A 14,746-nucleotide genomic window follows, 5' to 3' on the forward strand; every position below is an offset into this window, starting at 1 on the left:
TTAAATTTGAATAAATTTATTTTTTAGTTTCTCAACAATTTCTACATCAAACATCTAATAGAGATAGATTTTGACTACAGTGGTGTATATTTTAACACATTTATGTAAATACTTGTACAAATATCATCGTAATAGTAATCCAAGACTTCAGAGAACAAGTACACTCATGCTAAAGGATATATTAACGTTGTAAACAGACTACAAAACATTTTTTTAGATATATTTTTAGGTACATAGACAATATTTAGACATACACTTAAGTACATTTATATAAAAATTAGTTACATATATTATGGGGTTGTGACTACGTAACTGTAATCTAAATATTATGTATTTTAAATCTAAAAATACAGTTGCAATAATTATCCACTGGTGAAGTAGGAAAATTAAAAAAAAATTGGTAATAGTAAAAGAAATCTAAAATATATAACGATAGATCTTTTTTACTTATATTATTAACAAATATATATATTTTTACCTATAAACTATTCCATCTACAGAATCAAAAACGCTTTGGTTATGTTCTGTATACAAAACAGATCAAAAGTTATATTATGGTAAATTAACTTTGGTTTATCTGTTTTAAAAATCTATTTAGTTATTAGTACCGTAATAAATATTTAATACTAACATTTATCAAAATACCTATTACATTTATTAACATCTGAATAATTATTTTTGAGACCTGAACAATTGTGCATCAATATAATTTTTAATAAAAAAATTAACTATAATTCCTTTGGTTTCTATAGAAAATATTCTACAGAATTTGAAACACTCGTACAATAAAATATAATTACAGTTATCTATAAAACTGATATAATCGAGTGATATAGTCATCACTAATCACTATGCATACAGAAATAGATACAGAAGTAATTTTAAAAATAAGTTTTAGGTCGACAGAAATACATTATTCCTAATATTCACATCAATATATTGTGATGTTCTAAAGTTTCAATATACCACTTTATCAATTAATTTTCTTTAATTATAAAATTAAAATAAATAATCGGTATAAGATTTGCATAAATTTTCTTAGGACGTTTAGTAACGACGGTCTCTTGTTTTTGGTTTAAATAGGATGGTAATCGTATTTATTGTATATTCTTTTTTAATTTTTCGCTTTTCCCTCAAATCGCGTGGGAAGCCATTGCTAATCTATGCACGACATTAGATCAGAGGCCAGAGAACCGGAATCGAACCCTTTTAACAACTTCAAATTCTGTCTTGAGTTCGGCTTCTTCACTGAGAATCTACAATTACCTACGTCGTTTCTATGACGTCATAGAAATGACGTCATAATACCTAAGTACTGCATAGAATTGTAAATTTTCTAAATCGTTCTACGTGATATTTGACACCAACAATTTGACACACTTGACAATGTGCGAGTGACATCTATTAAAGAAATCGAAAAACAAACCTTGATCTTTATTCGAAAGTATTATTACGACAAAAGTCCATCGGGGAAAACCTTTTTGATTTAATTCCGACCCCTTAACCGTAGATGCTAAAGTTTAATATTCTATGTATCATCATCAATAAAATTGGCACTATGTATTTTTTTCACATGAAAAAGTATATAGGTAAGTACTCATTAGGTACTAGCATAGCATATAAGTAATAGTTTGTAGGTACTATTAAATATTCTGTAGTACGTAATATTTACTAGGAAACGAGTACGTACTGAGGTCATAATTACATTTTGAAGTGTGTATAATTTTTAATTACGTATAGTACATGTATTTTTGACATATTTTTTTCACAAAACTAAAACATCGATTTTACAAATTTTAAAATTAGTTTTAGAAAATGGGGCACAGTATTCAGCATTTATGTCAAACTGAATCGAACTTTTCGGATTTTTAACTGTAGGCAAATAATTATTTACCAAGCAGACACTATTATCCCTGCTAGCCCATAGAAATTGTACTTTTGAAATGTGGGGTACAGTTTGCAGCGTGTAGGTCTAATTGACCCATTATTATTGGATTTTGAACAGTAATTAATCTATCGATTGTTATTAAACGGATACATTTAGCTACATCCCTACATAATGAGATGTTTGCCTCCCACATCTATATCTAATTATATAAACGCGAAAGATCATTCATTCGAAATATTGAAAATATACAATTTGGTAGGTAAATAATAATTTATAGGTAGTAGACGTTCGCTAAGAAAGGATGTTGCGATAGGTCCGGATTAAAGAAAAGTCGTGGGGTAGAGTGCCATTGATTCCAAAAGTGGTCCAGGACCCCCAGGTGTCTATGGGAGACTCGACGGGAGTCCACGTTAACGTGACATAAAAATAAGAGTTCACGATTTGTATGCGGAGGTCCACGAAAATGTAGCAGGGGGTCCACCGAAACCAACAAAGTTTTGAAAATGGTCTATGAAAAATAAAGCCAAACTTTATTTTCTCACTCAACTCAGCTAAACCAGGGTTTCTCAAACTTTCAGCTCCACGAGCCCCTTTTAAAATTTTTTTTAAAAAAGGTTTTTATTTGAATAAAAGGTAGCACATAAAATACCAATAAAAATGTCTTTGTAATATTAATGTGATGGGTGTGCTTGCTTCTTCTCGCAAATGGATTCAATGTTATGAGTAATTTTGGACAATTTCAACTTTAATTCTGACTTGGTATCAGTTATCAAGCCACCATTACGTAAATCTTGTCGCGAACCCCCTGCCGTCAAATGGCGAACCCCTAGCTGGGTTCGCGTACCCCACTTTGAGAAAATAAAAAACGATAAATAGTGTTAGAAAGAGGAGCACAGTTAGGAGCGTGTGGGTCACGTCTATGGTATCTCGAGCGCCATGACGGCGAGCGAGTCGTGTGGCGGCGGTACGTTGAACACGGGCGCGCCGCTGTCGTCCCGGTACTCCGAGTAGCGCACCGTCTGCAGCACGCGGAGCCCCAGGCTGCTGCAGATGCGCTGAGAGTACGCGCCCGTTGCGTCCACCTTGAATAACTGCGTACACATACGTGCATTTTTTATATAGGTACAAAAAGAAAACGAAATCTTGTATTGGTACTGCCTCCCTTGTCCAGTAATGGGACCAATCTGGAAGTATACTCTTTCAAACAAAAAAATAAGTTTCAAAATTGGTTAATAAATTGAACATGAAAGCAGGCTAACTTGGTAGGAGAAGAATGAAAATCCACAGCCCTTTCGGTTTCTACACGGAATCGTAACGGAACGCTAAAAGGCCCTACTCACACATCTGCCGCAGGGGCAATCTAGGGTGTAGGAGTGGGGATGACCCTTAATTACATCCTTAATTGTGATGTGTGTAGGCATGCCGGGGCAATTTGGGAGGATGGCCCTGCGGCAGGGCGGCAGGGGCGCGAGACTATCCTTGATCCCTAAGTCGTCCCTGCCGTCGGTGCGTGTGTAGCGCGATTGGGGCAATTTCTTAGTCAGTTTGTCAGCAGCTGTCACACGGAGTGCACGTACAAACAGCGTAGAATCAAAATGTGTACTTTTATAATATTCATGTGGCATAACTGATTTCTTTTCTGTAGCCATTTCTTCACTCAGTATCTCCTTTTCCTTTTTTTTGAGGTAGCACCACAGAAAGCGCCAAGGCTACTCCAATCTTTTGAGTGGTCGATAATATGGGTGCCATTCTCAATACGTGTGCTCAGCTCGGCTTATTCTAGAACACTGCACGGCAGGCAAGTGTGTAGAGATACTCCCGATATCGCCACAACCGCCGTGCACCCTAGATTGCCCCTACGGCAGATGTGTGAGTAGGGCCCTTTAATCGCTTGGCGGTACGTCTTTGCCGATCGGGTGGTAACTAGCCACGGTCAAAACCTCCCAGCAGCCAGACTTGGACCAATAAAAAGAAAACCTCAATCAGCGCAGCCGCGGATGGAAGCCGTTAAAGAAGCCGAAAAAAAAAGAAAGCTGGCACACACCTTGAACCCCTTGTCCATAGCAGTCTCGATGCTCCTCTTCATGAGCTCGCGCGCCAGCCCGCGCCCGCGCGCCGCCTGCGACACGCTGATGATGCGGCACTCCAGGATGCGCTCCACCTGGAACGTGCTGAACAGCTCCAGGTCCCGGCTCACGGTGTACAGGATTGTGAAGATCTGGAATTTAACGAAAACCTCTAATCTTAATATATGTATAAGGCGAAAGGTCATTCATCACGAAATCTCGAAAACCGTTTTATATACAAAGATGAAATTTGGCAGGGAGGTAGTTTATATTTAGTAGGCATCCACTAACAACGGATTTTGCGATAGGACCGGATTAAGAAGGTCTAAGGGCGGACGAAGTTGCGGGCGTCCGCTTGTAATATTTTATACAGGAAAGATTTGTATTTTTGTATTAAACGTATAAACTCAAAAACTCATGAAATAGAAATCTTGCGTTATCAGGGAGTAGCAAAGGCTATTTTATCCCCCTATCCCACGGGGAGGAGATTTCTGCGGGTGGAACCGCGACTCGCGAGGTTTCGTTAGTCTCCTAAACATATTTAAGGTCGAAACATCGAAACCGATTGACGTATAATGGCAGTCTTTGTTTATATTCATAGACGTCATCTAAGAACGGATTTTGTGACGGTCAGATTAAGGAGGTCCAAGGACAGACGAAGTCGCGGGCGTCCACCAGTGTGATTTAAATATATCACAATCATTATCGTTATTCTCAACCTATTTTTTTAATGGCCCACTGCCGACTACAGGTCTTAATTCTCCTTTAGAGATGGTTTAAGCCGTTGCGTGAATTAGACACTACTCCAGTCGGATACTAATGATCATTACCGGGACCTCTACTCATTATTACTTAGAACACGAGTAGTGCGAAGCACAGGGTATATTATATTAGGAATTTCATGGGTGGAAGAAAACTCAGTATTTTCCGACTGAAACTAGAATAGCTGTTGAAATATGATAACTAACAAACGACAAGAAACAAAAACTAGAAGGGTGTACAACTTAGTTATAAGGTTATACTAAGTGTACCGCCCCTTGTGAACTATAATACTAAAAACTTTGCTGAATTGTATTCTAAATCTCAAAATAATCTATCAGATGTATGTAGGTACTTAAAAATGTACAAAATTTGTAATAATAGTAGGTGTAGCCAACAACAAGTGATGTGTGTTTTCTTACCTTATTAAATTTGGCGTCGGATGAGTGCTGTATCTTATCAATAGACTGCTCGATGTCCCCGGGTCACAATATCCCATTCAGTGCCACACCCAACACCTGAAATATTACAAAATTAAATACTTATTATATTAATAATACATTTGTAATTGAGGTCTTCCTCTAATTCTAGGTCCTTTTTTCAATAAGTCAGAAGGACGACAGTACTTAAATTTGTATAAAGTCCGGCAAAAAGTCGGAATTAGCTTTAACACTTTCACTCCAAGATCAGTCCATCTGCAAAAGCCTCTTTACACAATCGTTTGGTGAGCCTAAGTTCTCTGGCAAAGCTGCACTGTATTATTAATACCAACCCTGTTGTTATCAAGAGCAGCGACAGACAGTCCATCTGAAATAGCATCTTTGAGGCTAAGTTTTCTGGCAAGGCTGCACTGTATTGGTTGACTCCTTGCTATTAGTGCAACCGTGTCGCTATTAGAGCAACCGTGTCGCTACAAACAGTTACTTCACACAGTTGTTTGATTAGGTTGAGTTCTCTGACAAAACTGCGCTGTATTGGCTGTTAATACCAACCGTGTCGTTATCAAGAGCGGCGATAGACAATCCATCTGCCATGGTGGCGGCACACAGACGCTCGAGAGCGGCATGCGGTTGGCCTCTCTGGCAGAGTTGCACTGCCTTGTTGAGTGGCTCGTCCGCGAAGAAACTATCGCGCAGGTGCTGAAGCACCGCGTCGCTCATCTCCGGGGTTATAGTCGTGTAGTGCACCATGGCTGAAAACAATCTACGTGTTATTCATATTAATTTCTTATGAAACACGGCTAAAACTCACGTGATACGTTGGAGTATTGCACGATTCTAACTCGGCTTGAATATTACCGAGTTGCTTGAATAAAGGCCCCGTATGGGTTCGAAATTAGTCAGGCATACTCCGACGTTATATCACTTCAGTTCAAGCCGTGTTTTATAATAAATTTGCATGGAAAAGAATAAGATTTGTCATAGTTGAAGCTATTATGTATAGTGAGATAAGGAAGCTAGAATTTTGTATCAAAAATTAATTCATTGAAAAATAAAAAACAGAATATGAGAAATCCGAAAAATAACGAATGTTTCTTTCACATTCTGACCGTGTAATGTTTTTCTCCGAAAGTGTATGTGTTTTAAAAGTTTTGAGACTCACAAGTGATGCACATCATTAACAATATTATCAGCCAAAAGACGTTAACGGCTGAGTTATTTATTAATCGCATACATCCAGCAGGTTCCACTAGCACCACCAGGATACAATCATCATCATCATTAACAACCCATTCGGCTCACTGTTGAGCACGAGTCTCTCTCTCAGAATTAGCAGAATGGGCCTTAGGTCCACCTCGCTGGACCAATGTGGATTGGCAGACTTCACACACACAGAGAATTAAGGAAAATCTCTGGTATGCAGGTTCCTTCACGATGTTTTTCCTTCACTGACAGACAGACAATGACGAGACACGTTGATATTTAATTTCTTAAAATGCACATACTTAACTGAAAAGTTGGAGGTGCATGCCCCGGACCGGATTCGAAACGACGCCCTCCGAATCGAAAGCAGTGGCCATATCCACTGGGCTATCACGGCTCATACACGCGGTATACAATATAACCGACTAAACGCATTGAAGCAGCGTGGTGGATATACCAAGTGTAAGTTCAAATCTCCTAGAAGGATAAAGACAGATGTTCCCAAACATTTTTTCTCATATACCACTTTCTAATTGATTAATTCGGTGGACCCCTGCTTTTACTATGCTGAGTTACTATTCAAAATTTTCCAAAAATGTGATTAGATTCGCCTATGGAAATTTTTGTTGCAGCTGATTCAACAGCCACCGTGAAATAACAGTTTAAAAAAAAATGTCAGAATTGATTAATTAATTGATTGTGCTTTGAGGGGATGAAAAAAAGTAAAATTTTGGAAAAAATTTATTTCAGCCAACTTTAATTTTTGATATCTACTCACAGCTCAATGAAACAATCAATTAACAAATTATTTTATTTAGATAACTCCCCATTCGATATAAAACCAGATAAATTTTCGTGGACCCCGCTTACGAATTGTGACCCCCCATTTTTGTGTCATGTCAACGTAGACCCCCGCCGAGTCTTCCGTAGACCCCTGGGGATCAACCTGGACCACTTTAAGAATCGATGGCCTATAGTAAGTAATTAAATGAGGCTGATAATGAAGATGACCGACCGACCGACCGACTCCTATCTAATTATGGCCTGTAGATATGTTGCAGGTCGATTCTCTTTCTACCTATGCTAACGCTTCGAAAACTAACAAAATGTATGCGAATGACAGATCCGACCGATAACTTGATCACGTGACCTGTCGATAACGAATGTAATTCCCATACATTTTTAAATTTCCTAAGCGTTAGCGATTGTAGAAAAAGAATCGACGTGTTACATGGCTACAGGCCCTGTAGTATCCTGTCTGCGAATTCGTCCATAAAAAGGTACTTATCCAATTTATTGCCTAATTTCTTTTCTCCCTTAAAACGTCCGATTTTCTTGGAACAATAAAAATGAAAGGATAAATTTCTTTGGGCGGGAAGAATTTCAATTTAGACAGACATTATCGAGGAAGCTCAACCACGAGGGGGGTTAGGGGGGGTTTAATAAAGCGTTGTGTGAGGGGTCAAGGTCTATCGAACGGGCGGCATCGGGTCCTCTGTATAGAAATATTGGGGGCAAGGATGTATTGATGGATGCGATTCAATAAAGATTGTTGAAATAAGTAACTTTGGTATATGTACGAGGAGCTACTCAAATCGTTAAGTTTGGGAAGATCAGCCTTATAAGCTTTTTCAAATTCTATTTTGGCAGGGAGGTAGTTTATAGTTAGGAGTCCTCCGCTAATAACGGATTTTGCGAGGGGGAAAAAGAAGGTAGATCATAACAAACATTTCAATCAAGTATTAGATTACTTCTAATGTAATTAAATATATTATTATACGTCAATGACAATTTTAATAATATAGATCGGTTACATCCCTACAAAATCACCGCAAAAAGTGATCCGAATAATAGACTACAACACAGAGCGCACACATGCACAATTTTGTCTGTATTTCCATTATATTATACAGTTTTTACACTTCCTGAACACACAACTCGACATTGTAGACGGTATTTAGGTGTTATTTGTTTAAAAACGTTCGTTGTTGACAACAACAAACATTGAGTTGACTATAAATTTCCTCTTTTGAGAGTCATGCGCTAGTAACACATCTAACAGTATTTAATATCATTGTGATACGTAGTTATCGACAAACACGTAGTAGCACTATAGGTAGCGTAATATGTAGATAACGAAGTTGAACGCTAAAAGCTTCTATTATACACAGCCTAACTAACTTTCAGCGATGTTGCCGGAGAACTTTCTCGTATAATAAAGCCTTTACTTTCACTATACACTTTGTTCATTTTATAACAAGCGATCTCGCATCAACATAATAATGTTATCTTGTTTATTGATGGATACCTACTGAATACCTACATAATAGACGGTCTATGTACATTTTTTAAATAAGTATATGATACCTTATATTAAAAAAAATGTGAATACGTTTTGTAAATAAATCATTTTTGGTATATAAACCTACCATAATTGTAGGTAATATTTATCCTTAAAAAACTAGATATTCGAAATGCATTGGTTTTAATAAATAAGCTTTTATTTCTAATCTAGAATATAGCACCAGAGTTTTTGAGACAAATGAGCCTAATCCAAGTTCGTATGGCCTTCTGAAAGAAGCACGGGAAAGGACAGTCTGAAAATTCTAAAACTTTGTGATTTAAACAGCTTGAGTTAATGCATCAGTGTTGGCACCGCCTTTAAAGTGATCATACGATGTTATTTTTCGCTTTTTAGTTTATTTTTGTGATTTTGAAATAGCTATTTTAAAGATAGAATCATGACTGAACTTAATTTTCTGTTTTCAGCATAGTGAACGAAAGCGCCACAGTACGGGCAAATTCGTTATTTTCATTTTAACACAAAATACTAAACCAATTTTCATGAAAATCAAATGGGGCTAATCTGGAAGTATACTCTGTCAAACAAAAAAGGGGCTGAAAAAAGTATTTTCAAAATTTCTCAAGAAATTACGAAGTATGACGTAACAAACATTAATAAAATAAAATAGAATACCTTCTCCTATTTTTTGAAGTCAGTTAAAAATATTATAATATATAATTATTTAAGTAAAAGGAGCTTTAAATCTTCGTTTACGGTAGTGCCCATTCACGGGCAGTTTCAAATGAAATAATGCCAAGTACCAACATTAGGCCTTTCGTCCGACAGCGAGTCATTAATTAGTTTCCGCTACGGATCGTTGAGCCTACGGCGACAAAGGGAATGAAGGAATGTTGGGTGGCGGACAGCGAGACGCGGCTAGGATATTAATCTTCTAACTTCAAATAATAGAGAAGCTTTTCAACTTATCGGTAGGTACTTAATTTTAAAATTAAGTATTATTAAAATCTTATATTCAACATTAACTTCGTTGAGCACGAGTCTCCTCTTCGAATGAAAGGGGTTAGGCTAATAGTCCACCACGCGGATTGTCAGATTTCACACACGTAGAGAATTCTCAGCAATGCAGGTTTTCTCACGATATTTTTCCTTCATGTGACTCCTGATATTTAATATCTTAAAATGCACACAACTGAAAAGTTCGGTCCGGGTGTGGAGGAGCACACCCGGACCGAACTTTATTCTAATCTACACCTTCCAAATCGAAGGCTGGAGTCATATCCATTGGGATATCACGGCGTCTATGTCTTAAGTATATTAGCCTATCCGTATAGGAAAGGGGATATAGAGCTTACGCCCAACACGCTGCTACAATGGAGTTGGCGTTCTAAAATACCTCTTAATGACCGGATCAACAGCTTACCATACTCTCCGGGTGTGGTGGGTAGTGTTACGATTGTTTTTTTTAATCTTGGATAGGCTTGCGCTTAACTACAATCATGCCTGATGGTAAGATAAGATAAGATAAATATACTTTATTTGCACACCACAAAGACAAAAACAAGTGAAATAAAAAACAAATTAAGAAGAGATCAGCATACAAAAGGCGGCCTTATCGCTAAGTAGCGATTTCTTCCAGGCAACCTTCGGTTTAGGAAAACTTAAGGTAAGATGGTAAATTGGTAAGCAATGATGAGGTCTAAGATGAAACGCGCTTAGAAGATGCCTATTCACTCTTGTCTTGAAGGTGCACAAATTACAGTGTCCGGAAAAACACGACACACGAGCAACTAAAAGGAGTTGAATTTTCTGAGAAGAAAGAAAAGCTCAGTATTACATTTTTTTTCTGTCTGAGTAGGTGCCGGAACCACTACGGCGTCACTGGGGGGGTTGGGCGAGCGCAGAAGCATCGCCTGATGTGACCCGAAGGCTGAAAGAAAGATAGAGGACGGAACGGCTCTCTAAGACTCCCAGAGACTCGGACCTCGGCTTAGAGGGCCATTCGGGAGGGAGTAACCATGACCTGAGTCCGGACGCCCCTGTAATCGTGAGTTAGAAAACCCACGTCCGGGTGACGTTAGATATCAGGGGCTCAGTATTACATAGCCTGGACTCGAAGCTACGACCTTAAACCTGAGGTTAAAATTAACATTTAAATTAATCAAAAGTTTCTCGAGTTATACCCAACCTAAAAAACTTTTTTCATATGTTCCAATATGTAAGTAAGATTTAACCCGCCAACCCGCATCGAAGCAGCGTGATGGGTCTAAGTAATTGTTGGTGTTTGAAGTAAGATTTAAATAACTTTTAGATTAGGTAAGTAGCAGTAATATAAGAGTTTACCTCATCTCCGTGCAGAGGGTGGTGGAAGGAGGGGGGAGATACTCCGAGGAATGGCGTGTCATTAGTAAGAATATTTTGACGAGCTCAAACTGGGTAGGTACAGTCAGCTACGAGTGGATAATGGTTGTAACTACTTATTGTTTTATATTGTTTTGTCGAATTAATGTTTTCCTGCGACGTTGACCGCGAAACGTTCCCGTAAGGTTCGCTAAAACTTCCCATGATGATCATGATCATGGTTGGTCATGAATGAAAATTATGATACGAACAACATAATCATTATCATCATTAACAGTTCATATTCAGCTCACTGCTGAGCATGAATCTCCTCTAAGAATGAGAGGGGTTAGGCCTTAGTCCATCACGCTGGTCAAATGCGGATTGGCAGGCTTCACACACGTAGAGAATTAATAAAATTCTCAGGTATGCTCACGATATTACACGATATCACGATTTACAAATAGTCAACAGACGTGTCAAAAGTGCTTATAAACTGAGCCTACTTGAAATAAATGATTTTTGATTTGATTTGATTTGATTTGATATTTTCCTTCACCGTTTGAGACAATCCTCAAAATGCACATAACTGAAAAGTTGGAGGTGCATGCCCCGGACCGGATTCGAACCTAAGCCGTCCGAATCGAAGGCATACAACAACAGGACAAAATCTTTGATAATTTGTGACACAACAGCGTATCGAATACAAACACAGAAAAAATAATTGCGAGAATTGAAATTGATTAAATTATTCTTAAGTCTTGATAGGTACGGTTGTTTAGTATTTGTTTTGTTAAAAAACAATATTAAAATAAACATACACAGGTACCTACTTATTGTTTATTAAACAAATACAAATCTGTGATGCTGACTGTACTCTGTGCAATGAAGCCTAGAAGAGAGAAGCTGTCATAAAATATGTCAAGCATTCCAACATTTAATATTCCCAGCGCGCAGAGAACAGAATTTCGTTAGCATTTAGCTACATAATCGTAATATGATAATCACCTACATGAATATTTCTAGATGTACACTTTCGTAGCTGTATTAAAACAAGTAAAGTTGAATAAAAAAAAATTTACTACTTTTCTACTGTAAATAAGCATTTAGGTTTGGCATACCTACTTCCCTTTTTCGTGGAGTACAGACATTAAAAACAGTAAAAGAATTTTCAAAAACGGTTCACTAAATCCACAGGTTCTTACAAATCATGTGGCTTTCTATTGATAAAAGAATTTTCAAAATAGGTTTACTAAATCAACAAATTCTAAAATCTCTTAAAACCTATAAAATGTTTTCTAAATCGAAGTTTTAAATATTTATTTACTGAATTAAAGGTTCAAAAGGCGGAAGTCACTGCTAGCGAGCGTGCTAAAATTTCAGCCATATTTTGTTAATAGATATATGTATTCATTTTTAGATAAATTAAAGCTTAATACGTACACGTATTACATATAAATTATACTTTTGGTTAATACCAAGAACAAGATTGGACGTAAAAAGAATAATTTAAGAATTGTTCCTACTCGTAACAAGTTAAAAGCTTGAGCTTTGAATGTTTGGAATGACCATTTAGAAATAATAATTATTATAATTTTCACAGTTCTGTAAGAAGTAAAAAAAATATGTATTAATGGAGGAAAATATTTGAATTTTAAAATTCCTATATAATTAAACAACTAATGTGTATTATAGTAATAATTACTGTAATAAAATATAACAGGAAAATGGTTGCCGCCTCATTCAAAGCTGCAAATAAAATATAGAGTAATAGAAAAAAGAAAAACACTCCCCTAAATCCGTAAACCACTAACATACATTGTTTATAAGCAATCAATTGTAACCCAATCACGATATTGAGGCAATCGGATGAAAATCTTCCGAACGTGGAACATACATAAAGAATACACAACAGTAAAAAATGCTTGCGAAAATAAAAAAAATACCCGATGTATAGAAAAATTATCTTTAAAAAAGTGTTTTTGGTTTTTAATATGTACTATTAGTAGTTTAGTTGTATGTTGTTATTAATAAATAGCCAAGTGTGAGGTGTAGGAAAGCTTACCTCGTGCTCTAGTGTGGCGTCGCCCAGATATGCCTGCGCACTGAAAGCTCTGGGGCTCGTGTAGTGATAACAGCAGAGAGGCTCCGCCCGCCCTGGTCATAGAATAGTAAACCAGCAGAAGTTTAAAACTCTTGCCTTTAAAATTTACTGTACCTAAAGGCAAAGGTTCTAAGATCTCAGAGGCCGACCTTTACCCATATGATTAGGTACTGTATGTAAATAAAATTTTATCGAATATATAAAGCTCAACAAATACCTACCAATATCCTGAAATGTATGTTTATAAAGAGGTAAAGTTTGTGGTATTGTAGGGGGCAAAGAGTAAATTAATATATAAGGAAGGGGGTTATCTCTAGATTTACGAAATCGATTTTCAGAATTCTTTTACCACTAGATAGCCACGTTATTTTTTAGTGCCATAGGCTATATTTTATGCCCGTATTCTCACAAGAACAGGAATTACGCGGGTGAAACTGTTTACCTGTACATAACTATATAACTGTTTCTTGTCCCAGTCGCGAGTTACGTAGCTTTGGGTCACAAGGGCCTAGATTAGAGACCTGGATCGGTGTAATACATTTTGAATTTTTCTTTCTTCTAACAAACAGTCAAAATATCAGCCTGGAGTTGATAGTAGGTGGTGTGCTTTGGATATCACGTTGAAAACTTTCGCATTCCCATTAACAATTGCTAGTGGTCATTAAGTGCCGTGATATGCACTCTGCAGTCTGCCTTATATTCGGATGGCGTAGGTTCGAATCCGTTCCGGGGCATGCACCTCCAACTTTTCAGCTATGTGCATTTTAAGAAATTAAATATCACTTGTCTCAAACGGTGAAGGAAAAACATCGTGAGGAAACCTGAGAATTTTCTCAATTCTCTACGTTTGTGAAGTCTGCCAATGCGCATTGAGCCAGCGCATTGGCTAACGTACACTAACCCCTCACATTCTGAGAGGAGACTCGTGTTCAATAGTAAGCCGAATATGAGTTGTTAATGATGAGTGGTCGTTAAAGAATTTTAAATTGTCATTTTAAGCCTTCCAACCTGTATTGGAACAGCATGATGGGTATCCCCTCCTATAAGGAGAGATGTCTAGTCCTGTAGTGAGCCATTAAAATACGCTGACAATGGTGAATTTCTCTTTCCTGTCCAAATCGAAATGCCTATTGCTAGAAGTGGGGTGCGCCAGTAGTCAAGTCGAACTCAAAAACTTCTGAATTTCAGTCCGGCTAATTGTAGCTTTTGAAGCTTTCAATTAAGTATTGCACAAAACTGACTGTAGATATATGTGATTATACATATATGTATTATTATGTATTATTTTATACCTTAATGTATTATTTTTGTATATTTGTATATTGTATTAAAGTATTGATTTTGTAAAGTGTATTTTTTTGAGTTTATGTTTATGCTATTCTATTTTTTCTTTAAAATGATATACCAGTAAGCACGGTGCACGTTAGACCGTTGTAACGGAGCAAACTGAAAATCAGCGCTGTGCGCTATGCACAGCATAAGGCTGAGTTTGCGACCAGTTGCCATGTTACTAGGTAGGCGAGTAATAATAAATAGTTTCTTTTTTTTTCGTTTCATTTTTGTATTATAGCTTAAGCACAATAATTAAAATTAAATTGATTTTATGTATGCCTAGTAATAAGTATGGTAATAAAGATTATTTTA

At 37.0% G+C, this 14,746-nt stretch overlaps 1 protein-coding gene across 1 annotated transcript; it reads right to left on the bottom strand.

The window, feature by feature from the left end:
• On the bottom strand, window positions 1–13,108 carry LOC112055009 (uncharacterized). Its single transcript, XM_052886257.1, is given in 5 exon segments — window positions 1–2,979; window positions 3,933–4,106; window positions 5,136–5,231; window positions 5,706–5,905; window positions 13,064–13,108. Coding segments are annotated over 4 exon segments (642 nt in total). The 5' UTR covers window positions 5,904–5,905; window positions 13,064–13,108; the 3' UTR covers window positions 1–2,805.
• Window positions 13,109–14,746: the final 1,638 nt, after the last annotated feature.

This window comes from Bicyclus anynana, chromosome 16 (genome assembly GCF_947172395.1).
Source record: "Bicyclus anynana chromosome 16, ilBicAnyn1.1, whole genome shotgun sequence".
NCBI classification, from domain to species: Eukaryota; Metazoa; Arthropoda; class Insecta; order Lepidoptera; family Nymphalidae; genus Bicyclus; species Bicyclus anynana.